The sequence below is a fragment of the Schistocerca nitens genome, chromosome 3 (assembly GCF_023898315.1).
Source record: "Schistocerca nitens isolate TAMUIC-IGC-003100 chromosome 3, iqSchNite1.1, whole genome shotgun sequence".
Taxonomy (NCBI): Eukaryota; Metazoa; Arthropoda; class Insecta; order Orthoptera; family Acrididae; genus Schistocerca; species Schistocerca nitens.
Window position 1 is genome coordinate 871,638,421 of NC_064616.1, and position 26,533 is coordinate 871,664,953.

The window sequence follows — 26,533 nt, forward strand, 5'->3', positions numbered from 1 at the left end:
CGAACCGTAACTGGGCTGGCCACCAGTTCACACCTATCAGTGGACTCATTAGTCATCCTGCACATCCACTGGATCCCTATGGCCGGCCCACAACAATGATTCCAATCTACTGCAGCCTGAAGCTGTATAACCAAAGCTATCACAGCCTGGAGCTGACACCAAAGTGTCACCAATTTGAGACGCATCCACACACAGCAATCGTAGTCCCTGTCCATACTAAAAACCATTGAAAACTACACTATACAGACAGATGAGCTATCGACATGCGCTACTGAACTATACTGTACACAGTCATGAAAATGTACGAACTGTGTCTAATAAATTAGATCAATACACAGAGATTCCAAACCTATACTACCAAAGCACTCAGATGAGACTAAATAATTTGCTCCTTATTAGGAACTTGTAATAGTCACAGAATTGGTTTACTCTCTAACACAAAGAAAAAGAGAGAACTGTGTCTATTAAATATTAAATTAACATGCAGAAATTCAAGAAACTAAACTAACAAAGCTCACAGATGAAATTATATAATTCGTTCCTTGTTAGGAATCTGCAAAATGTCACAAAATCAGTTATTTGCCTGTACTGCTTGTGTCTCGGCCAGCTGCTGCTGCCTGACTGTAGTAGGTAAAGTACAAGTGAGTAAAAGCTCTCAGAGCTGACAAAACATTTAAACTGTATGGCCTTGTCACTGCCTACAGAATAAAGCTGTCAAAATTTGAACAATAAAATAAAAATGACCTACATAGTGGTGTTTCTGTCACACATTTAATACAGCATGCAATAAAGCTTGGTCAATTATCAGCAACAGTTGCCATACTCAAAAGATGGAATAAGTTTACCTGCAGTAAAAACTGTTCTGAAATGTGAACAATGATTATGCTCAAATAAAGTAAATGTGACATTGCAGATGACATTAAGATACCTCTGTAAGATTTAAGCAATAGTAGGAAAGACAAGGAAAACTTTTCAGCAACGAATCTGTGCAACAATTCACAAATATGTAGCAACTCATGATATCGAATAGTACAAACTACAATACTTCAAACTCATGTATTAGTTAATGTTTATACGTTATTTGTAGAATGATGAGATAATTCTTTATACATATTACTTACATATTTCCACACTGACTTATTAATGTTTTGATACATTTTTTCAGCACCTGATGAAAGAAGGTTGATTGCAGTTGAACAAGAAACATATATTTATCAAGGGCACAAATACACATTCCATCGTGAGCGTGTAACGTGGGAGGAAGCTGCACAAATTTGCTCAGATGAAGGAGGATATCTTGCAGTCTTGGAAGACATGGCTGAAACTGAATTCATTGCTGAAGCTATGGCTGGTGGACTTTGTTTCTTTCACCGTAAGAATTATTTTCTGATAATACAGTATTCTTAATGAAGAGTTATTACAGTGATTTATGTAACTATAATCTATTTGAAAATTATATTAAATATGAAAATCTGGCAATAATCTTCAAGCGTTGTGATTTTAGACTGTCCTACCATATGATGACTTCAAACTGCTCTCAAGTATTCCGTCAGCTAGCATTCCCATGATTTTGCATTGTTTTGGCAAACTGAAATACCAGAAAATCTGACAATCTGAGAGCTGTTCAAAGTCAAGACCTCGCAGCCTGTTTACAGAATACAACGAAAGTGTGATTGGATTTACGTCCTTAATGCAAGAAAGGTTTTGTGAATTTTTATATCTACTATAACTACATGCAACTTGAGAATAAGGGAGAGGTAATTCATGAGAAAGAATAAAATAACCTTCTGTAAAAAAAATCACACCATTGTCCATTTTGCTTTATTCACTGCAGTACATTACATATCATATTTCACACTAGTGATGAGGAAGTGCGATGGCATAAAAGCCTTCTGGCTTAAAGTATCTAATCACTCATCAGACTACACAACTGGTGGGGATATTTAATTACTTATTCACAATAATCCACTATCACATGACAGCAAACAGCATTAGATTAATGATAAGCTAAAAGTCAACAAGCCCAACAGATCAACTGAAACTAGTATATGACACTGAACTAATGAAATGCTCATACAATCAATTAGATCTAATTTTTTAAGTCTACATTGTACTCTTAAAGATTAAAACTGCATATTACTGGAAGGAGAGACACATACACAGATGGTTCTTTGTGTAAATTAGAATCTTCATCAGTATGATGTGGTCACAGAACAGGTATTATTCTGCAACTATTTTATTCTGACATCAAAGGACTTATACAATAGCTTCAACTGCAAATTTATATCTAAAAGCCGGCCGCTGGTGGCTGAGCAGTTCTGGCACTCCAGTCTGGAATCGCGCGACCCCTACGGTCGGAGGTTCGAATCCTGCCTCGGGCATGGATGTGTGTGTTGTCCTTAGGTTAGTTAGGTTTAAGTAGTTCTAAGTTCTAGGGGACTTATGACCTCAGCAGTTGAGTCCCATAGTGCTCAGAGCCATTTGAACCATTTTTTTATATCTAACAAACAGCTTGTTTAATTAGACAAATGTGCTACTACAGCACCTTAAGCAGTCAGGAGTTTAAGATAAGACATAAGAGTTTTTGTTCATTAAGCTGTCCATACTAGGACTTTTGAAACAATATAATCTATGACAAAATATTGCTTTCTATCTCTCACTAATTTAAAAACAACATGTAATCATTTTATGCATCTTTTCAGCCTACCAGAACATTTGGATAGGTGGGCGATATGTTGATGGGAATTGGATGTGGGTTCCCACTGGATTAGAAATTCCAAGTAAAATAGGAAGTGATGGATATCCTCCATGGTCTATCAATGTCAGACGATCCAATTTATGTTTAGCAATAAGCAGATTATTTATTACTCGTCCAGTTTTATCAGACCTCAACTGTGATCGGAGGAGGAATTTTGTATGCGAACATGGTAAGTTACACACTACCATCCATTTAAGAAGTTATTTAAAGAAAGTTTGTGACTCTTCAAGAACTATTATCTTTCTGCAGTTGCTATTGCAAATGAATGCAGGAGCTGATATAATATTGCAAGTTCAAAGTAATTAATGTTTTTAAACAGCACTAATGCTTTGACTGAGTAACCCTGATCAGCAAATGGGAATTCTTATATAATATAATACCCTTCCCTTATAACACTCTTGCTTGGTATCATAAGTTGCAGTGTATCAGATGTGACAGTTTATGCAATAATTACATATATTTATGAATGTTGAAAGCATAAAGAAACTGTAATTTGCATCTGCCAATGAAGTTTAAGCATTTTAAAACAAAATTTAATATTCCATGTGCCTTGTGTCAGCACTCATTCTGTTGAATATAATTAGATTTGGTGCAGTCTGTACAGAAATGTGTCAGATTTGTCAGCATATAATGATGGTTTATGAATGCAAATGAGCTATTTGCAACCTGCTTTGCCCTTATTTGTCCCCTCCCCCTTTGTCTGAGAATGAAAACGTTCTTAAAATTAAATTTAATGTGAATAAATACTCATTTTAAAAGCACCTTTGTTTACAGATTAATTTGGGTAGAATAAATTGAAAATATTCCATATAAATTGATGTACTTACTAATTCAAATTTTGGTGTGTTATCATAAAATTATAACAGTGAACATTGCAGATGATTCATCAATTATTGTATGTCCTAGGTTGTGCTCAGCTGAAGGACAGTGAACGTCAATCCTGGAATCCTCCTTTGTGTTCCGAGACTTTCAGTGAGGTAGGAGATGAATGTAGCCTTGTTTGCAAAGATGGGTATGAACTTACTGGAAGTGCTACAGTCTCATGCACTGCTGATGGCTGGAATGGCACTGGTGGTTTGAACAAAATACCTATATGCAAAAGTAAGTGTGACAATTATTACAGCTATATCTCAAAGTAGAAAATTTCCTCTACTTTTTGCTTTGTGTAATTGTAATACTGACTGTTAGTGATTTTACTTTTTCAAAAATTGCTATGATGTACTCATGACATTAAACAATTTCAGTTCCAGCAAAGCTGAAACTGAAGCATCCTGCACAGCTGATAGAGACAATTCTAAAAAGAGACTTCTGAACATGGAATTTGTAAACATTTCCCTCATGAGGAGAGGATAAAAGCTAGGAAACCAAAAAAAAGACATAATAAATTATGTCATTGTTGGTTGAAAGGCTGAGTTGGCCCTAAGTCCTCCACATGTCATTTACAAATAAATTTCTTGGGGTCACAGAAATGGTGAACTCGTTATTTGGTACTGGTTTATGAATAATGATCCTGCATACATGGGAACTTGTGTTTTAGTTTTTTGGGAGACGTCAGTTCTTTATCTGTCATTCCATCTCAGTACATTCCATTTCTCAAAATCCTCAGTGATGACATTCACTTACCTGATGAAGAACTTTAAACATTTAATTGTACTAACATGCCACCAAACAGCAGTATCTTCATTTTAATAGTAACCAATCCTTGCAAATTAAGCATTCTGCTCTATACTGCCTTCATCTGATTCAAATTTGGGTCATAATCATTGAAATTCCTTCATTGAATAATCCAAAAACATTATGAATAGGTTTCCATTTCAAAAATATCAAAAGAAAGTTGTGTGCAAGCTGATCTTTCATATTATTCTTTCTAGGTACCACACTCTGAATGATGCCCCTCCAAGAAAGGAATGTAGTATATGATTTATTGCTGATTATCCTGCATTACTGATTAATTTACTTTATTTACTGCTAATACCCAGTTATCCACATATTAGAATTTTCTGTGCTACCACTACATACTTCTGCCTATTGTATTATTAATAATGTTTCTCAGATTTCTATTTATGATGGAACAATTTCCACTACTCTACTGACCCATACGTCCAATTAGTGTCTCATATTTTGAAGTCTATCTCTCCCACAATGAGGTGCTCTCCTACTATGTGATCCTAGTACATCCTGGCCAACATTGCATGTACCCTGACACAAATAGCATAACTAAAATTACAGTCTAATGTATGAGCACACAGTTATTTATAAAATAATAAAGCTGTGATAGGAAATGTGGGAGACAAGCATTCATCCTGAATCTTCAAGATTTATCTTATATGGGTTTTACGATAGCTGTGACTTCACATCTTGTTTGCGCTGATACACTTCCAGTACCACCCTAGTGGAGAATACACAGTTTTCCTCATCTTCCTGCTTCCCATTTGCTTAACATGCTTAATAAATTCCGAGTTCTACATCTACATCTATACTATGCAAACAACTGTGAAATGCATGGCAGAGAGTATGTCCCATTTTATGAGCTATTAGGGCTTTTTCCTGTTCCATTCATGTATGGAGCATGGGAAGAATGGTTGTTTAAATGCCTCTCTTCAGTCTACAATTAAACTAATCTCGTTCTCTTGATTCCTATGAGATTGATATGTACTGGGTTCTAATATAATTCTAGAGTCATAACTTAAAGCTGGTTCTTGTAACTTTATTAGTACACTTTCTTGGGATAGTTTCCATCTACCTTCAACAGCCATTCAATTCAGTTCTTTCAACATCTGTGCAACACTCTCCCATGGGTCAAATAAACCAGTGACTATTAGCACTGCTATTCTCTGTATATGTTCAGTGAAAGGCTCCCACACACTTGAGAAATATTGTAGGATGGGTTGTACAAGTGTTTTGCAAGCAATCTTCTTTTGTAGACTGATGGCTTTTTCCTAGTAAACTACCAATAAAATGAAGTCTGCTACCCATGACTCAGGCTATGTGATCATTTCATTTTATGTTCATAGTAAGCGTTACACCACAGAATTTGTATGAGTTAACAGTTTCCACCAATTCCAACTGTGAGTTGCTGATGTTACATTTGTGAACATTTAAAGCTAGTTGCCAATCTTTGCACCCCTTTGAAATCTTATCAAGGTCTCATTGAATATTTGTACAGCTTCATTCAGGCCATACATTGCTATAGATAACAACATTGTGTAAAAAAATTCTGAAGCTACTATTAATATTGACCACAGGTTCATTAACATACAACATGAACAGCAAGGTAACCAACACACTTCCCTGGGGTACACCCAAAGTTATTTCTAAATCCGTCAATGACTCTCCATCCAAGGTAATATGCTGTGCCCTCCCTACCAATAAATCCTCAACTCAACCCAGTCACATCCTGAGAATTTTGACATAAACAGCAAAAGGCAGTCTTAATTTTGAAAAGGTAAATCCACAATCAAAGCTCCATTCTTATGCATAAATGAAATACTGGAATCCTTAGACGAAAATACTACCTTTGCAAACTACTCCAATCCTCTTCCGATTGTTGACCAAAAACTGTTGTCAGGATTCAAGCATTAATTAACTGCCATTAATTCTGAGGAAAACATACTACATAAAGTTCTATTCTGATCAAAGTATTCCTCAATATATTCCTGCTCTATGCAAAATATGGTAAATACAGAAAGTATACTTCTAAAAATTCTTAAGCATTCCTGGAGATATAAGGTTTACCAGGGAACACAATGTCCTCCATATCTTGAGCACCATAATTCTCAGCTGCTCTTCACCACTGGGGCAATTACATGTATGACGAACATCAGGTTCAGAAATCTCCTTAAGTCAAATGCTTCAACTATATAATTCCTAGTGAATTGCATTTTGAAGCACTTAAAATAAAATAAAAGAGCTTACCTTTGAAAAACAGTTTCCTAAATTATGTACAAGGTGTCCAGTACAGTAGCATCAGATTTAGGCAATAATGAGGCATTATTTCAAAATAAAATACATATGCATGTACTTGGTAAGAGTTTTTTGTTTTTTAGGTGAATTTTCTTAAGGCCATTGCTTCTTCTATAGGTGTGATGCTTGTATTGTCAACAGTAGATTCTAATTCTTCTACTATTCCCATATTTATGATTTTTGTTTGTGTATTTTTCTAATTTTATGTTTTGTTACTATTTTCAGTAGCATCCACTAATTTAATTTTATTGTTCCTGGTTTTCATTGAAATGTTCCTTTGTTACTGTTTCTGTGTAACTTATATCCTTACTCATCTCATATCCTAGTATCACATATATGCAAATTGATCACTGAAATATACTCACTCAATTCAAAAAGTTTTGAGGCTCGATTAATACAAAATAGAAAAAAGTTAAGATGGAGGTTTCAATGCTTCAGGTGGTTTACATAGGCTTCCCCACCTGAGTACAATGGACTAAACATTCATAAAAGCATGTAAAAGTGTCACAAAATGCCCTTTTTTGAGATGTTGCTGAATTTGCACAACACATTCACAATTTCTTCAGTATTGGCATACCATCTGAGAACTGTTCTGTATTTTTGTCATTTTATTGTAGGTTCATAATGGTTAACACCAAACCTTGTCACCCACAATAATTTTTTTTTCAGAAAAGAACTGTCCACACTTCTCATTTCAATCAAGTTGCGACATATGTCCACACATTGTTGATTTTGTTTGGGGATCAGGGTGCGTGGGATGAACTTTGCAGGCACTTTTCTCTTCTTTAAAACATTCTGAAAATTTCTTGAACACTTGGGTTAGAGATGTTCATTTCATTGCTTCACTGTGATTTGTCTCACAACAATGTTGTTACATTTCCATTTCTTAATGCTGCCTGCTTGCAACTGATTGGTCAAATGAACATCTGTTGATTACAGTCGTTAGTACAAGCTGTCATCATAGTCACTGCACTGATGTCACTTATATGCTATGAATAAAATCAGTCCAAACTTTTTGGGCAGATGATGTACATACAAATAAATAAAATACAGTTGCAATTATTTCAATGTAATGCCATCATTTATACTTTTAGCATGGTGCAAAAACAGTGAGTTATGTTATTCTGGGATTAATGCACCTGCATTATAAATTTTGGTCCACTCCATAACTGAGTTGTCATTGTGTCAGACTGGGATGCAGGTGACCTTGGTTCAACTCCTGGCAATGCCTGGGATTTTTACTTGGTGAGAGTAATGGGACTGCATCCACTCATCTCCATTGTGTCAGCTGAGGAGCCACATGAATGAAAGGCAGTGAACTCCATGATCTGGAATGACAACAATGACCAGGATAGCACTGTGTTGATCCCATGCCCCTCTGTACCTCATCTGAATTATGCTAGATGGCAGTGGATGACATGGCAGCCAGTCACCATCATATTGTTCTCTGAGCCTGATCACAAAGTTTGTTTCTCACTTTACTATAAATTATGAGATATTTTAATGACTAGATAGTATCACTTCAGTTACATCAGTCATCTGATCCATTCTCCACATTTCAGTATATTAGAATAAAGCCTTTATTACTGTTCACTAGTAACAGATTAAGCTTACACATTATGGATATTTCAGACATACTGCTGTGTTATACTGAAATATAAATACAGATAACTGCAACCAATCACTTATGAAATATTCATTTATTTCAATAAACCAGTTTTTTAACCTTCTAGGGCTCATCCTCAGCTGGGGCTTGTTTATTTCCGTAGCATGATTCTGCATCTCGCTCTATGAAAAAATGTAGGAAACACCCAAAATCTTACCCTATATCACCCACTGCATTGCATTAAGTGCTCACAATCTTCTTATCACAGAGCCAGTACTCAGCAACATGCCGTGAAAATTAACATGTAATTCTGCATGCTTCATCTGACAATGAGCCTGAAAAGGCCTGAAAACTAGTTTATGCATATAAACAAATGTATCATAAGTGACTTCTCACAGTTATTTGTATTTATATTCCATGTTCACTAGTAGCTGATTTTTGTGTGCTTATTGCAGAGTCTTGTCATTCCAAATGAAGCAGCATGTTTATGTATTAATGTAAGGTCCCAGTACGTTTATGTACATAATGTGAAATTCAAGGCTTTGGACAATGAAATGCTTTGTATTTGATGTTTTTGATGTTTTAATATGTGTGTGTGAGTGTTTTGTAGACTCTCTGTATTGTTGTTACAAATATTTTTTGTTGTGCTTATTAGACATCCTAAGCAATGCAAGGGCTATAAAGGATAAATAATTCATCATATCATTCAATAGTTAGCAAATTTCCTCTTCATGAAATTTGGCTGCCTGAGTACCAGCCCACTTTTTCACATGTAAGTACAGATGGAAGTCATCTGGGGATCCAGCCTGGGCTATGGGCCACCTGTTGGAACATGTGTCATCTTTTCAGCAGTTTTCTATACCAGTGTCTTGCTGACTACACAGGGGTGAGCTCTCCTGTCATTATCAACATTCATGCATCCCCACTTAAAGAAGTGACAACACTGACACACGACACCTACACAGCATACTGCAAAAATTTGTGATGACTGTCAGCATGTTGGGGATTTTTTCACACTAAAACTTGTCTTAGAGAACATATTTAACATTTGGCAAGGTTTTTATTGGAATGCCACAATGAACAGCTACTGTAGGAAATTATGAAGAGATGCATATTTCCCACTACCACAGTTCTAAATATCATGGTTTACAATTACTTTTCATGCTGCATGAAAATAGAGACTACTTTTTGGTTAGCCTTTTTATATTCTCATGTAAGATGCATCAATCTCCAAATTTTCAGATACTAATTAAAGAATGTTAATGCTACACTAAGTCTTCATAAATAATTAATACACTATTTTAGATTTTCCATACCAATAATAAATGTAGCAGATGAAATACAAGTAATACAGATAACTTTCTGTTTGTGTCTCATCAATCTATCAACATGATTTAGCTTCCCTAGAGGCAAAGGATTTTTCTTGTGATCTCCAGAACTCATATAACGTGTATTTTTATAACACACTTAACTTAACCAGGCAAAACTGAGGAAGAATGCTGTTCACAACTAAAAGTGGCGATCAAGAAGTTTGTCTTTGAGAGCATTGCCGCAGCATATTCACACTGTAACATGACTGTGATGTGGGTATACAAGCATCAACATTTAGGCAAGGGATTGGTGTGGCATTTATCTCCTTCTTATGTGCATGCTGTAAATGCTGGAATGTTAACTGTGGTGATGTTATTACAAAATGCACCCAAACAGGATCAACACGCTGTTTTCTTTTCTTCATTGCCAAAGGACAAACTTCATCACAGTATGAAGAGTGCGTATGAGGCGGCATGGCTGCTAAAAGCCATCACTATAGAATGTTGCACCAAGCTCCTTGCTGGTCATGATTCGACACAAGATGTTTGTCAATCTGGGAGGCCAGCCTCATTGACTACAGTCAACGGCAAGTGGGAGATACTCAAGCACCTGCCCTGTAGTCCTGACCTCTCTCCGTGTGATTATCATGCCTCCAGTCCCTTAGAAAACGCCTGGAATGATTGATGAGTCCTGTGAGATGAGGATGTGCTACAAATAGTTATGGACTTCTTCACACAGCAGGACATAGTGTTTTACCAAATGGGTATCGTCAACCTGGTGCATTGGTGGACTGATTGCCTTAATTGCCACAGCAATTTTTTCTGATGGGCATACTAATTCTGGACTGTATGGCATTCGAACAAAAACATTTTTGTTGCCCCTTATATCACTGTTGCTTAACTGTACTCTTTCTTCTGCTATTCAGTTTGCCCCCAAATTTTACTTGACACCATTGTAATAGCAGTAGTAATAGTATTCATTCATTGATCCTTTTTACAAGGGTATCAGACATGTCATGGAATTCCACAACAAAAGAAAAGAAATCATATATACAGTAATTTACCTATTTACACATCTATTTTGTCTAGGATGGAATAGGTCACCAGCTGTCACTTTATAGTAGGAGCCATTCCTATATTTACCTGAATCAATTTAGGGAAAAAACAGAGAATCTAAATCAGGCTGTCCAAATTACAATCTCCAGCTTCCCAAATACAAGGCTAGCCTGTTTAAAGTAATGTAATAGTGCAACGTCATTTAGTTATTCCTAGTGTACAATACTGTGTTATTTATACATTCCTGCAAAGAAGTTATTCCATCATGTAGTAAAAAGCTAGTGCTTCACTGTTCAACCACTTATCAACACCAAACACTGTATATACTATATAAGTTACACATTATTTCTTAATGTAAAAAGTTGGTGCTATACTGTTCATTTATTTTATTTATTTATTTATTTATTTATTCATCCGTAGACAACTTGTGTTGTATGGATGTCGTTAACACTGACCACTGCATGCACTACACACACACTGTTGGCCTGTACATAAAAATGTGATAATGAAGTTTGGTTTTCAGTTTTTGTACAGCAAGTTTCAATTTGCTTGCTTGAAAAACTGAGTCAGAATCCCTCCAGAATGAGTGAGATGTTGAGCTAAAAAAATAATGCAAAAGCATGTCGTGGAATTGTGAAATGAGAGTTTTTTCATTATTAATCACTTGTTTTGCACATTTGCAAAACCCCTACTTTGTGTTTCCTAAGTAAACTGTAATTGTATATAGTACATAATACATGGTGCTCATCAGGTACATTGTAATACCCTCTTTAAGTAAGTATCTTTCACAAATCTTTTCAAAATTGTTGGCCGTACTTTTTATTCCATTCAGTCGATTCTTCTATTCTTCTTGAACCAGGCAGCAAGGTACACCAGAACCAGTTGTTTAAATGAAAACAATTAATCAATAAACAAAATGGTTAAATTTTGGGATTTCTCTGCTAGTTGTTGGAAATTCCTTGCTTTCCTTTTTGTTAATTTTTAATTCAAACAATGTGCTTTGTAATTATCTCTTAAGGGTACTAATTTTGGTTTTCTCTGCTCATAAACCTTCCTGTCTTCTTACAGAATCTACATTTTGAGTGAGAAGCTTTTATTATTCACAATTCTCCCTACTACCTCCCTCCCCCCTTCCTATTGCCTTTCCTATAAAACCAAAGTCAGCTATCATCAGTTGGCATTACAAGCACATTAAATAACAGTATCACCACTACATTGTGATACAGTATAAACAATAAAATATAAAATAAATAATATTACCAAAATCAAACTTCATATCTGACATTTATTACAAATGTCGTACAAATTTTAAAACATATAGCAATGAGTAAACAAAATGAGTAAAATGTTCTGGAATGTTTTGTAATACAAGTGTCCATGCGTAAAAGTTATTGTAAACTCATTCTTGTATACATGGTAACAAAAATGTGTTTTTCCTATTTCAGCACCTGAAGAAGTAGGTGAAGATTTTGTGAATAAAATAAACAGTACTTTGGATGGAATTGCAGCAAATATGCTATTCTTACTTGATGAATCAGTAAGTGTCTCACCACAACAATTTGAAATGGAGAAATACTTCGTTAAATCAGTGGCCCAGGCATTCCCGTAAGTAGATGAACAATATGTTGTACAGCTTTGAACTCATGAAGAAATTAAAATGAACCATTTTCAACTGTAACTAGGACTGTAATAAACCACTCAATACATTTTTATAACTTTTAATTAACATGACTCCAAGAATTACAATTACAGAAATACCAGACAGACTTAATAGTTCCACACATTTTCAATATTTATGCTAAAGATTTAGTGCATCACTTTCTGTGGTCTATTTTGTTACTAATAAATAAAATAATTATATTCCCTGATAAAGGGATACATTATGGAGAGAGAATATTCCACAAAAGTTGATACAAACTTACAATTTTTGGAAACAAAACATTACCCAGATAAATACCCAAGAATTATTCAAACTTAGTTGTTTATTAATAATAGGTCTAATGGCCATATTTAAAGAAACAGATGACTTTCCCCTTTACAGTCTGGCTTTTGTAATGAATGTTTAACATTTATTTATTTATTTATTTATTATTTATCCATCTGCAGACAATCAGGATTGTATGGATGTTGTCAACATAAGTATATACAATAGGTACACAAATTTATAATTATCACAATCAGAATTTATGAATATTGTAACATAAAGATACAGTGTTAAACCACTTTATAACACAGTTGATAATTATCACAATCAGAATTTATGAATATTGTAACTTAAACATACAGTGTTAAGCCACTTTATAACACAGTTGATAATTTTTACATATATCTATATTTTTACATCATTCCAAGTAATCCTTGACAGTATAAAAACACTTTTCGAAGAGACATTTTTTAGCAATTTCCTTAAGTTATCTATTTCGCTTATGTCTTTGATCTCTTGTGGAAGATTGTTGTACTATTTAATTCCATTATATAACATTCTATTTTGAGTTTTTGATTTGTTGATTGAGCTACACTCACCACATACACCTTCAAAAGAGACTTGTTATCACTTGAATCTATATTCAGTCTTAACAAATTCCTCTTTTTCAAATAAGCTTTCTATGCTATAGCCGGTGTTCATTTTATATCCTTTCAACTTTGGTCATTGTTTGTTGTTTTCCTACCACAAGAGCAAGAGTCATGTACTATATTTAGTGTCTCATTTCCTAATCAGTGTCATCTGATCTTTTTTACTATTTTCCATTACACTCATTTTATTTTTATTGATGCTAGTCTTATAACCTCTTTTCCAGACACTGTCCATTCTGTCCAATTGCTCTTCCAAGTTCTTTGCTGCCTCTGACAGAATTACAAGATAATATGCAAATCTGAAATTTGTTATCTCTTCTCCCTGAACTTAAATATCTTTTCTAGATTTTTCTTTGGTTTCCTTTACTGTTTGCCAGTCATACAGGTTGAATAAAATTGAAGATATGTTGCACTTCTGTCTCACTCCCTTCTCAACTATTGCTTCCCTTGAATGTCCTTCAAATCTTATAACTACAGTCCATTTTCTGTAGAAGCTGTAATAGCCATTTGCTCCAAGTAGTTTATCCCTGCTACTTCCAGAATTTCAAAGGGCGTGTTCTTGTCAACACTGTCAAAACCTTTCTCTAAGTCTGGAAATGCTACAAAGATAAGTTTGCTTTTCTTCAACCTATCTTCTAAAGGATGTCTACTGTGTAATCTAATGTCAACGAGGTAAAAGTGTATAAAATCTGTTACAACTGAATACCATTAACTTTAAGACCACTCTGCTCTATTTATTGAAATAATTAATGCAAATGAAACAAGCACTAGAAGACCTACAGCAAAGGTATTTTACTGCTGAAAATTTAAAACTGTTCTGTTTTAAAATTAGAGGAGATGGCGTGGCAACTGCAAGATGATATTCCAATCTCTGAGTATTTTAAGATATTTTTTTAAAAAAAATTTTACGTATATTTCATGAAATATTTCCACTTAGAGTGAGCCTCAAAAAATATCAAATAAGATAAATTGGGTCACTGCTGGAATAAAAATATCAAGTAGCAAAAATAAGACAGCTGCACAAAGAACTGAAATACAACAAAGATCCTGTTTTCATTAACTATGTCAAACGATATGAAAGCATATTCATAAGGGTAGTGAAAACAGCAAAAAAATCATTAATAATAATTACATCTTGGCTCATGAACACAAATCATAGGCAGTGTGGTCTGTTGTAAAATCAGAACTGGGAATTAGAACTGACAAAAAAAAATGGCTCTGAGCACTATGGGACTCAACTGCTGAGGTCATTAGTCCCCTAGAACTTAGAACTAGTTAAACCTAACTAACCTAAGGACATCACAAACATCCATACCCGAGGCAGGATTCGAACCTGCGACCGTAGCGGTCTTGCGGTTCCAGACTGCAGCGCCTTTAACCGCACGGCCACTTCGGCCAGCTAGAACTGACAGCCAAAGATATTTTCAAAATCAAGATGAGCAATAAAATTGTAAAGAAATCCTGCTCAAATATCAGACTCACTTTTTTATTTTCAAATGTATCAAAATCAGATGTAGATGTACATGCTTGTACAGAAAAAGTACTTTAAGTCAGAAGGTAGAAGAACACTTTAACAAATTTGAGAAAATTTCAGCCTAAGATGCAGCAAAAACTATATTACCATTAAAAAACAAAAATTCTACCAGGTGGGATGGCATAACTACCAAAGTAGTTAAAGCAGCTGTGAAGATAACAGCTCACTCCCTTTTCTCAATAATTAACAAAGCACTTGAAGGCCACTTTCCAGATGCTCTGATATATGCAGAGGTTAAACCTTTGTTTAAAAAAGGCCCCAGAAAAGATATCGGGAACTGTGTCCCAATCTCCGTTCTTCCAATTTTTTCAAAAATCTTTGAAAAAGTGGTGGTAGTGCAAATTAGAAAAATTTATAGAAAGAGTAAACATAATTTCAGATAATCAATATGGCTCTCCAAAAGGCAAAAGCACAACAGAGGCCATTAATGAGTTGTGGAAAAAAATCAGTTTTGTTTTAGACAGGTCAAGAAAAGTTGCAGGATATTCTGTGATCTCACAAAAACATTTGGTTGTGTATAACATCACTTATTCCTGTGTAAAATGGAATTGGAAATTATGGCCTAGAGTTGTTTAGGTCATCTACCACAAACAGAAAGCTAAGGGTACTTGTATCATTAGGCAAGGGAAATTCCTTCTATGAATGGATGATTGTTGCACAAGGTTCAGTTCCAGGTCCAGTTTTATTTCTTTGCCCCTTAAGTTAAATTCACACTCAGTTTTATCCACTAATGATATTTCTGCCCTAGTCAAAAGCAATGATATGGAACACATTCCGTCAACTATCAGAAATTTACTAGACAGTTTATAAAACTTGTCCCAACTAAGTGGATTGAAATGGAATATTGGAGAAACACGTTTACTGCAACTTAAAACTAAATATTCTAAGATAAATGAAACCCACAGTAATCATAAAACCCAAGAACTGAAAGAAGCAGGCTATGTTGAGTTTTAGGAATGCATCTGGGCCAAATTTTATTCTGGTCTTCACATGTAAAGTACTTAGCAAACAAAATAAACATCTTGATCTTTGCAATGAGGGTTCTGTCATATTCAACTATCATGGAGACCAGGAAAGTAGTTTGCCACAGTTACTTTGAATCAGTTCTAAGGTATGGCATTATTTTTTGGGGTATCACAAGCAAAATGATTAGAATATTAAAATTTCAAAAATCAGTTGTTACAAATATGTGTAATGCAAAACCAAAAGAATCCTCTCATCCATTGTTAACAAATTTAAAAATATTAAGTGTACATTTATGTAACGATTATTTTTGCAGACAGTAACCCCAAGTTGTTTATAGACAATTATGTTAAACGTCAATACAGCACCAATAACGAGGGAATTTCATGCTTCTCACTCATAGATTAAAGTTATATGCACAAATCCAAGAATACATGGGCATGAAAATTTACAATATTCTAAAAAAAGAAACAAATCCACAGCATGGAGCTAGAGCAACTGAAACAAACGCTATGAGAGTCATTAGTACAGAAATACTACTATTCCTTAGAAGAATTTCTGATTGACAATGTGAAAATTGGGACAAGAAAGTAAATTATTGTTAATTAAGCTTAGCAGTTTTATATCAACTAAACAGTTGTAATAATTATGTTTTTTGTTAATGCTGTTGTTGTATATTGTTTCTGTAATACATTTGAATTGTAATTTTAATGTTTCTGAGCCCCTTGTACATTAAATATATGATTTAACTCTGTATGTTAGACGACAATAAAAATTCTGATTCTGATTGTCATTCTGTTTCTTCAGGCTCTCTGTAAATCGAACAGCAGGCTTGATAACTTTCAGTCATGTTGCTGATGTAGACATCCCGCTCACTCAAACAGATACATGTGTGTTTGTTGACTCTGTTGGTAACGTAGTTTACACAGAGGGTGGAACAAGTATACTAGTTGCATTAAATCTGGCAATTGATGAAATAGAGAAGAATGCAGTTCATAATACAACACTTGTTTGTAAGTACCTACAGTATTATACCAAAAAATGTGAATGCACATAGGTTTTCAATTTATTTTTCTTTATTAATCATTTTGTTGGAAGAAAAATAATGAAGAGAACACAACCCCCTGGTGCATCAGAGAACACTTTATATTCTTTCTTGTGTTGTAATATTCCTAACTTAAACTTCTTCTGTCACTGAACTTTTGAAGTATTACTTTTTAACTAATATAGTTATGAAATGTTGTTATGAAACTCTAAGCCTTTAAAAAACAGTTATAAATCCCTCTCCAATGAATGGATGGAATGAAACTTCCTGGCAGATTAAAACTGTGTGCCCGACTGAGACTCAAACTCGGGACCTTTGCCTTTCGCGGGCAAGTGCTCTACCATCTGAGCTACCGAAGCACGACTCACGCCCGGTCCTCACAGCTTTACTTCTGCCAGTATCTCATCTCCTACCTTCCAAACTTTACAGAAGCTCTCCTGCGAAAGGCAAAGGTCCCGGGTTCGAGTCTTGGTCGGGCACACAGTTTTAATCTGCCAGGAAGTTTCATATCAGCGCACAATCCGCTGCAGAGTTAAAATCTCATTCTGGAATGGATGGAATGTTTGTCACATTATTTGAGAATTGTAAAGTTTGGAAACAATTTCTACTTCACACTGCTGTATGATTTTTGTTAGCCAGCGACAGGTTATGATAGTTTTTAGTGTAACTAATAGTTTCCTACATAAAAGAAAGTAAATTTATGGATACCCATAGGTTTCAGCTATGGTACCTTTATTCTACATGGCACATTGTTTTTGCAGTTCCTACTGTGCTTGTTTCATGACAAGGAGACTTTTTGAGTAATTATCTTTGTGGGTCTATTTTAGGAACAAAAGCACAAAGAAGTACATGTTTATGAGTTTCACTTGTCTGATAAAGACAAATGACAAAGTTGGCTGATCAGCTCCCTACTGCCCAGTCAGTAGAAACTGGTAGATGTTGGAAGGCTTCAGACAGCAGTTACTTGCTTTTGTATGCAAGCAACATTAGCTGGCTGACAGTACTGTGAGTGGTAATAATTGTTGACTGCTGTTTTGCAGTGTTTTTCTTCACTATATTTTTTACTATTTGTTTTCCTGGTGATAAGCACACATAACTGTTGCAGTTAGGACCTTTATTAAACATGTCAATACATAAGACACTTTTGGTTCTGATTACAAGCTCCACTTAAGTGATCTTTACCTCTGCGCATAGCTTCTGCTGTCACAGAAGCATGAACCCGAGTTGAAGTTGCCTACACTGCGTGAGAAGCTGGCAGAGCTTGTTTCCTCACCACCCTCCCCCGCATGACTCCTCACACTTTGGCAGTCTATGTGGGGCCAGGCTTAGTTCCCTTCCTCTGCTCTTTGCAATCTCTCTCTGGATTTGGCCACCTTACAGTTAACATACAGTAGTGAAATGCAGTGATATGTCTGGAATCTTAGTAGGGCTGCTTCATTACACAATACTGACTCCATAAGTGGAATTTTAGGTACATACTAATTCAGAATATCAGTTCAATTCCTAAACTATAATGACAGTTTCTGCAAAAAAATTGCAAAAAATTGAAACACATATAGTGTTAAAGAACAAAAATAACATTTTGTGATAAAAAGTATGACATTAAAGGATGTCAACTGCGGGACACAAATAACAGTAAAATATTATTTACAAAATGTGGATGGAGGATGTTTCATAAGTAATATATAATAATGGAACTGTGGTAAAAGGCATTAATTAGGGCCTATTTTAGTAGCATAAATAATGTATAGTACATAATAATAGTCATCAAAATTCTATTGACTCTTTTACGCATATATATAATTGAGATATTGTAACGGTACAAGCAGTGGAAACAATTAATAAATATTTAATTATTACATCATTCTATTAAGTCCCTAAAATACATTTAGCTGAAATTTCAGAGAATAGACATCAGAGGTCTGCATCTGTCATTTGTGTTCACTCAAATTGCTTGGTACATGTAGTTACAGAAAATTCCAGCAGATGTCAATGTGGCTGCTTTCAACATGGGGAGCAACTGCATTGGACTTTCTCCATGCTTGGTCAAATGCCTCAACTGCATACTCTTACCCAGTTGCCACTATCACACTCACCAGCCACAGGTTCATGTCACGTGACTGTGAAACAAAGGAGACTGTGAGATGGAAGCTTCATTTGAAGAATACATTCTGATTGCAAAAGCAGGTGGTCATAGCAATGTTTGGGAGAGATTTCCAATAGTAACAGAGTACGGATAGAAATCATGTTGGTTGTGTATAGTGTGGCAGGTGCTTTGCTCCCCTGTCTTACAGATCCATTATGACGCATCTGAAGACACATTTGTGCAGAACACAAGAAAGTGGAAGTTCTGAATCATTACCAGTTTCAGTGAAATACTCTGTAACTAAAAAGTGCAATGAAATGTGTGCTAGGGACATTCATCCTTTAGATTAATGTCTTGTAGAGGATTTCACTCTCTATGTCAGGACCTTGTAAATATCGGTTCTAAATTTGGACAGACTTCTTCAGTCTGCAACATTTTGCCTCATCCTACAGTGGTGGCACAAAATACTGAAAGACAAGCCAATGAAATAGGGTGAGAAGATGCCAAACATTGTCCAGGTCATTGGATTTGTGGACCAATCCATATCAGAAAAGGTGATTACTGCATACTTTGTTGATCAAGATTGGACACTCAAAAATGTGGAGTTGACAACTCACTTTTCTGAGAGAAAAGAAACTGGTGAATTTATTAAGAGACAGGAAACCGTATTTAATTGAGTAAATCCCCAGCATCTTAATAAGATTTTTGTCACCTATTGAGGTGCTAATATGTGGAAGGCACTGCAACTCTTTATGCATTATGCATGTCTTGCACATATTTTTCATATAATCCTAAACCACATATTTGATCATGATTATTTGAAAAATGAGATTCGCAGAGATCTGACATGTCACCACCCAAGAATCCGAAGGTGTTAAGTTGTTCAATAGTTTTGCATGCCAACTAATTCTATATTTAGTAGTCTGTTCCAGGACCTCTTCGGATTTTACAGCTCTGTGTGGCCTCTTGAGGTTCTTTAAAACCAGTTCCATCTATTTTTGAAAGACATCAGTTGATTCCTTCTACTTCCCGATTTTCCTCTTCTGCTTTTTAAAGAACTGTTTTTCATTTGGTACAGTATTAGATAATCTATTACTGATCTACAATTTGTCAATCTCTATATGCTGGGAGAAGCTATTTTCTATTTGAAATGAATTTAAGTTCACAAAATTTCATAATATTTATCCATTCTGATTAACTGCTGATTCTCCATTTATTCCAATTAGGTCCTTACTGGCTGTTTTCCTACTCTAGCATTCACATTTCCATCCCCCTATGACATTATATCCTTTCTTATCTATGGAATCAAGAACACTTCACAAGCTTTTGTAAACTTTATCAGATATACTCTTCCTACTTCTGAAAAATATACTGATATAATGCTCATACATCCTGTAGCTATTATAAATTTGCACATTATAATTCCTTTAATTTACACAACTGTAAGATGTTATCTTGTTCATTCTGTTTTTGTAATATTTGTGATATATTTATTTAGGGCCATCTAGAGAACGTCATCAGTGCTCATCAGCCAAAAGAATCAAGTCCATGTTTTCAGAATGGCTGGGCAGTGGATCACTTGATTCTCAGTTCACCGATGAGGCTGAATGGGTGGTGGTGATGACAATGATCTGCTAGAGTGGAGAAAATATACCAATTGTCTTTATTCCAGGCTAGCTATTTTAGCAAAAAGTGTGTTTTGTGTACCAGCCTCAAATGCAGTTAATGAAAGAAATTTCAGTGCTGCAGGGAATCTCATATTGGACAGATGAAGCATACTTGATCCAAAACAAGTCTATGGTGTTCTAGCAGTTCATTGCAATTACAATGTTAAGAAAAAATAGTTACGAGAGAATTTTATTTTTTAAATCTCTAATGTTTAGTTTTAACATTCATCATATGTAAATTTGAACTGAGAAAGCGGATGATGTTATGAAAGACAGTAATGTATTTCCTTCACACCAAGACTGAACATAATTACAAAAATTGTTAGTTCCTTAGCTTTTAATTGGAATTTTTAACTGTTTCCAATTTTTTTTATCTAAACTAAATTTTCTCTCTTGTGGGTCACAATGATGATGTAATTAGATGCTACCATGCAGGAAGATGCATGTACAGCATAACTAAATTGATCTTAGTGTATTTATATCAGCTGGGAGGAGTTAAACCAGCCTACAGCTACACAGAGCTACATGTTCATAACAGCAAAGGATCAAGTGCACCATAACCAGCAGCCTCTGCCCTCCATTCCCCTCAATGTCATGTTCAACCACAACCAGCCCATTCCAAGCTTTCATACTTGCACACAACATGGCCAACCGAGGCATACGAAAGTGACTATGAGTGAGCAAAACCCCTCATTTGTAGACCTCTAATAGTTATGCCATTGAGATAAAAATAATAATGCCAAGTGTATACTATATTTCAATTATGACTACTTTAAAAATGTAAGAGACTGATATCATTTCACATACATTTTCTGCTTCCAGTTCTAGTAACAGATGGTATCAGTACAACTGATCCTGCTCCAGCTGCAGACACTCTGAAAGCAAATGGAGATATAGTGTTCACAATTGGTATTGCTGATTATCAGCGTGATCAGCTTGAACCTCTGGCTACTGTTGCTTCAGATGGAACTCCAAATTTCTTTGGAGTTTCGAGCTTTGAAGTATTCCTGAGGATTGCACAGTACTTGAACACAAGTATGTTTCATTGTACATCAATATATCAAGTCTACTTCTACAGACTATTCTTATTTCTAATATAAGAAACATTATTTTTTCAGTATTGATATTTATCATCAGGTGTCATACAATGGACATAAATGCAATCTCACTAACTCACTTAATTTTATTGGAATCCTAACATTAATGGTCCTTCATAGCTGTCAGTCCCACCTTCACTTCACACGATATGCATGCATTCATACCAGGATGAATAGATATATTTGTTCCATTATTGACATTATATAAATTTTATAAGGCAATGGAAAATCCAGGATGTATTGTAAAAATAACAGAGCAGGAAAGTTGCTACTCACCATATAGCGGAGATGCTGAGTCGCAATAGGCACAAGAAAGATTCACACAATTATAGCTTTTGGCCATTAAGGCCTTTGTCAGCAGTAGACAAACACACACACACACACACACACACACACACACACACACACACACACACTCACTCACTCACGCAAATGCAACTTGCACACATGTCTGCAGTCTCAGAGAACTGAAACCACACTGGCATCTCTGCTATGTGGTGAGTAGCAACTTTCCTTCTCTGATCTTGTTATAAACTTTATAAGGGCAGACTTGTTGTCTATGAGCAATAAAGTGACTGTGATTATGCTAAAACTGATTATTTATTCAGTTACAGCAAGAAAATGTCACTCTGTAACTGAAATAAATAATCAGTTTTAATGCAGAACTTCGCCAAAGAATACTTTCATTTTGTTCATTGCTATTCATGGAGTAGTTCTGATTTATGACACTAATATTTTTTATGAAATAATAAAAGGAAATAATGACGGCAATTTTCATTTTGTATATTATGTAGGTAATTAGAATTAAAGTTTTGATTTACTGATCTGTGCTATAATAAAGACAGCAATTTCCACTGTCTCTTTCATTAACATTCACATATTTAGGAAGAGGAATTTTCATGTATCACTGTCACTGAGTATGACTCATCACCAGTTACCATATATTTTAATTGAACAGTGCTTCATAGTATAATTTTCACAACATACTCTGAAGTAATATGTGTGAGATATTACAATTCTTCTTTTATAACTTTCTCTGTGACCAGGATCAGAGCCTTAAAATATTTGGAAGTTTATGTGATATAGTAGTAAATGTATCAATGATTGAAACTACGGTACATAACAATTCCTATTTACATTGTAAAATAAAATTGTACTTTTTACTATATGGTTAGATATGTTATGCTTCAAACCAACTAAAATAGTAAAATGGGATAGTGATTACTACACTCAACATTTATTTAAGAGGCATAGAGTTTAAACAGGTTCCTACTCAACCAAACAGGTTTAAATTCCCTGCAGTTTACCTAAACAAATTCAGAGAAACATTAAGGTGCTTTCTAGAACATGGCCATATGGCAGTCCTCTCCTCATTTTTGTCACTCTGAGGTGACACACTGTCTGTAACAACCTTAAAGTTCACGTGATGGTCAACTCTCATTTTCCTTTCACTACTGCCCCCCCCCCTCCTCCCCCCCCTCTCTCTCTCTTGCTTGCACACACACACACACACACACAAACACACGGACAGTCCTTGAGTAACATTTAAGTGTCACAGTGTTTGCTTTCAGACCTTGATTTATTAGTTTTTGCATTTTTCCCATTACCCAAAACATTTTGCTCTGATAACACAATAAAAATCAGTGTTCAATTAAAATATATGGTAACTGGTGATGAGTCATACTCAGTGACAGTGATACATGAAAATTCCTCTTCCTAAATATGTGAATGTTAATGAAAGAGACAGTGGAAATTTGTTGTTTAGAAGTCAACACAGCATTATTTTAGCCAAAATGGTTGGGGGTGACAGTTACCTTACTTGTGATAATTACTTATGAAGGAACAGACACGACTGCAAAATATAATTTCTTTAAAATGACCACTTTTGGCACATATACTAGACCATCTTCAGATTGATTGCACCATTTACTGGAGCTGTCGATGTGCTGAGCAGCTGCGTGTTGTCAAACTAATAACTGCACTTACCACCTTGAAAACACACAGCTGTTCTGCATATCACCAGCTCCAGCAAATGGTGCAGTCAGTCTGAAGATGGACTACTGTATGTGCCAAAACTTTCCATTTTGAATAAATGATATTTTGCAATCATGACTGTTACTTCATAAGTAATTAGTCAACACAGCAACTGAAGATGACTTGTTTTTCCTTAGATGATGTTTGCCATCTGAAATACAGTAATATATTTATACTGTTAAGATGATACTAGAACCTATCCTAAAGTAAACTGCAGATTTCAGAACTAATTATGAACTTTTTATTAAATAAAGTAGAAAAAATAAATGTGATGTAAGTGTGTGTGTTTCTCCATAAATGGAAAGTTGCTTACAGTTCTATATGTAGAGACCTGCCTGTCATTTGTTTCTTTGAATTGGATATTTAACTGTAAAGGCTTCTTAGTGTTAACTAGATAATTAATGTGTCATAGAATAGGGATGCCCAATCACACTTTATAACATTGAAATATATTCTCTTTTCAGCTTACATTGATGAAAACCAGATAAACTGTAACTAATTCAAAAGTCAGCATTCCTCTTTCGCTTGCAATCACATGTAAGTAACTTTCTGTTATAAATATGAATTTGATTATGGATATTTGACCTTCCCAAGTTATTTTTATTTGTAAATCTACAATAATGAATATTCCTCCAATACTTGATGAAACCAATATTTTTCATGTACCGGTATATGAGCTGTAGCCAGAGAAAATTAGTGATGTAAAAATAGTTCCTAGTATGTTAGTAACTTTTGATCTCATCTTACGTAGATCACCACAGCTGCTTTATTCAGGATGATTCACTCCAAAACAAATTACTTCCTACTTATGCTTCTGGGTATCTGGATATAAGTCCTACAAGCAATACACTGCCACTAATTTTCAGATGTAGACCATGCTGTGTGTGGTGAGACTGTGAGCTGTGATGCACCAGTCACACACATATGTGGTTGTCCTACCATCTGGAGCAACTGTTAGAGCTCTGCATTTACACATTTGAGAAAACACTTAACCCTGGGCTTCTCATATTGCTCAAAGAGTGACAGTCTCCACATTATTTGCTATATTTATGAGCTATCATAATATAAACTATTTTCTTCATTACAGTTCAGTGACATTCACATCATTCAGTACAACTCAGCTTTAAACATGATCACTCAGTTACAGATGAGAATATAAATTACTTAAACACAATGAGTTCATTAAGAATGTTATTATTTTATGCTCTATACACTAAGTGACTATCCCAGAACCATTATGAGTTGTAGATTGCCTATCTAACGGCTTCAAGAAACAAAAAAAAATTAATTTTCCATATTTCATGTAATTATTAATTGGATTTAAAAAATTATAATACTGGCATAATCTGCTGTTTAAGAGGTACAATATTATATTAAAAGTTTGACACAATAAGACACATATTATGGTTAGAAACTGTATTTGTCTTGACGCAGTGTAATAGATGGCATGCAAACACCTGGACTTAATTCATCCAGCATTTTAAAATGAGAGCCCTTCACAACTTCCAACAAATTTGATACGTAATTTCAAACTTGTATCAAATTTTTTGTCACTGACACTCACCACAAAATGATAAAAGGAAAAGAAGTTTCTCACTTAATACCTTTTCACTGTTCATGCAATAAAACATCAGCATCATACATGATGTTTTAATTTATTACTTCTTTGCTACCAGCTATTCACAACACAGTTTGCAGACAGTATCCATATATAGGGCCTGCCACTGAATGTATCTGCAAATTATTATCAGTGTATGACACACAATTCAGCAGATATGACGTCATAGACATTTAGATGCATGAAAAACTAGCTTCCATTTAAAATGGCACACAGAAAACCTTCAACATCAGACATGATGTTTTAATTTATTACATCTATACTGCTAACTGTATTTGCATTATACTTTACACACTGCATCTACATATGTCACTGACTGGTTCTGTAAAATTTTATCACTGTATGACACATAGTTCAGGAGATATGACATCAAAAACTTTGAGATGCTTAAAAAACTACCTTTCGATTAAAATTAAGCACAACTTACCCAGACTGCATTTGTATGGTATTTGATAATGACACTCAGTAACTTTCAACAAATTTGAAGCATAATTTCAAACCTTTTCTAAATACTTTCTTGCTTACATGTTTAATGACAAGCATTTAACACACTAACTCATTTGTAAAGTAATCAGACATGTGAAGCAGATTCCTTAAAGAATCAGGGTTTTACTATTATGTGCTATTAAAGAATCTTGGTCACTTATACTGGTCAGGTTGTCTCCCCCACTTGTTCTCAATCTCCATCACAATAAACTTGATTCACAAACAGTTAAAATACATGCTACCTTGTTACCGACTCACAGTATATGAAAATACTCCATATTACATGGCTCTGAAGATCAGAAATAAGATAAGGTCAATATTTGGTGAATCCACATTGGATACCATTGGCACATACCTAAAAAGCAAATGTTATTATAGTCTAGAAGAATTTCTAAATGAATAAAAAGCAATGTTATAGTTGCTCATGCAGAAAGAAAGTCGTTACAGGTATTATGTGCTTTAAGTGTAAAATTGTTTATCATTATAACTGTGCAAAGGTGGACTCAAAACAAGAGATATGGAAATGTGATAATTGCGTAAAAGTGGGCACTATAGACAGCAAGGAAGAAATAATTTCCGTGTTGTTAGAAGAACTGCAAAGACTGAAAGCTGAAAATGTCACATTGTCTGCCAGAAGTCAACAGAACAAAATTGAATCCCAAGACGAGAGCGCAAATTGTCACCAGCCCAAGAAGATACCAAAACATCTCGTTTCTCAGCAGTTATATCATCTGAA

The 26,533-nt window shown here is 34.9% G+C and overlaps 1 protein-coding gene across 1 annotated transcript in view; it reads left to right on the top strand.

Moving 5' to 3' along the window:
* Window positions 1-26,533, top strand: part of LOC126249794 (uncharacterized) — a 48,569-nt gene that overhangs the window by 13,877 nt on the left and 8,159 nt on the right. The window contains exons 2-8 of the mRNA XM_049951482.1: window positions 1,166-1,372; window positions 2,703-2,927; window positions 3,665-3,859; window positions 12,139-12,298; window positions 16,572-16,777; window positions 21,385-21,597; window positions 24,158-24,230. Coding sequence (XP_049807439.1) covers window positions 1,166-1,372; window positions 2,703-2,927; window positions 3,665-3,859; window positions 12,139-12,298; window positions 16,572-16,777; window positions 21,385-21,597; window positions 24,158-24,192 — 1,241 coding nt within the window. The 3' untranslated portion in view covers window positions 24,193-24,230. The remainder of the gene's footprint in view (window positions 1-1,165; window positions 1,373-2,702; window positions 2,928-3,664; window positions 3,860-12,138; window positions 12,299-16,571; window positions 16,778-21,384; window positions 21,598-24,157; window positions 24,231-26,533) is intronic.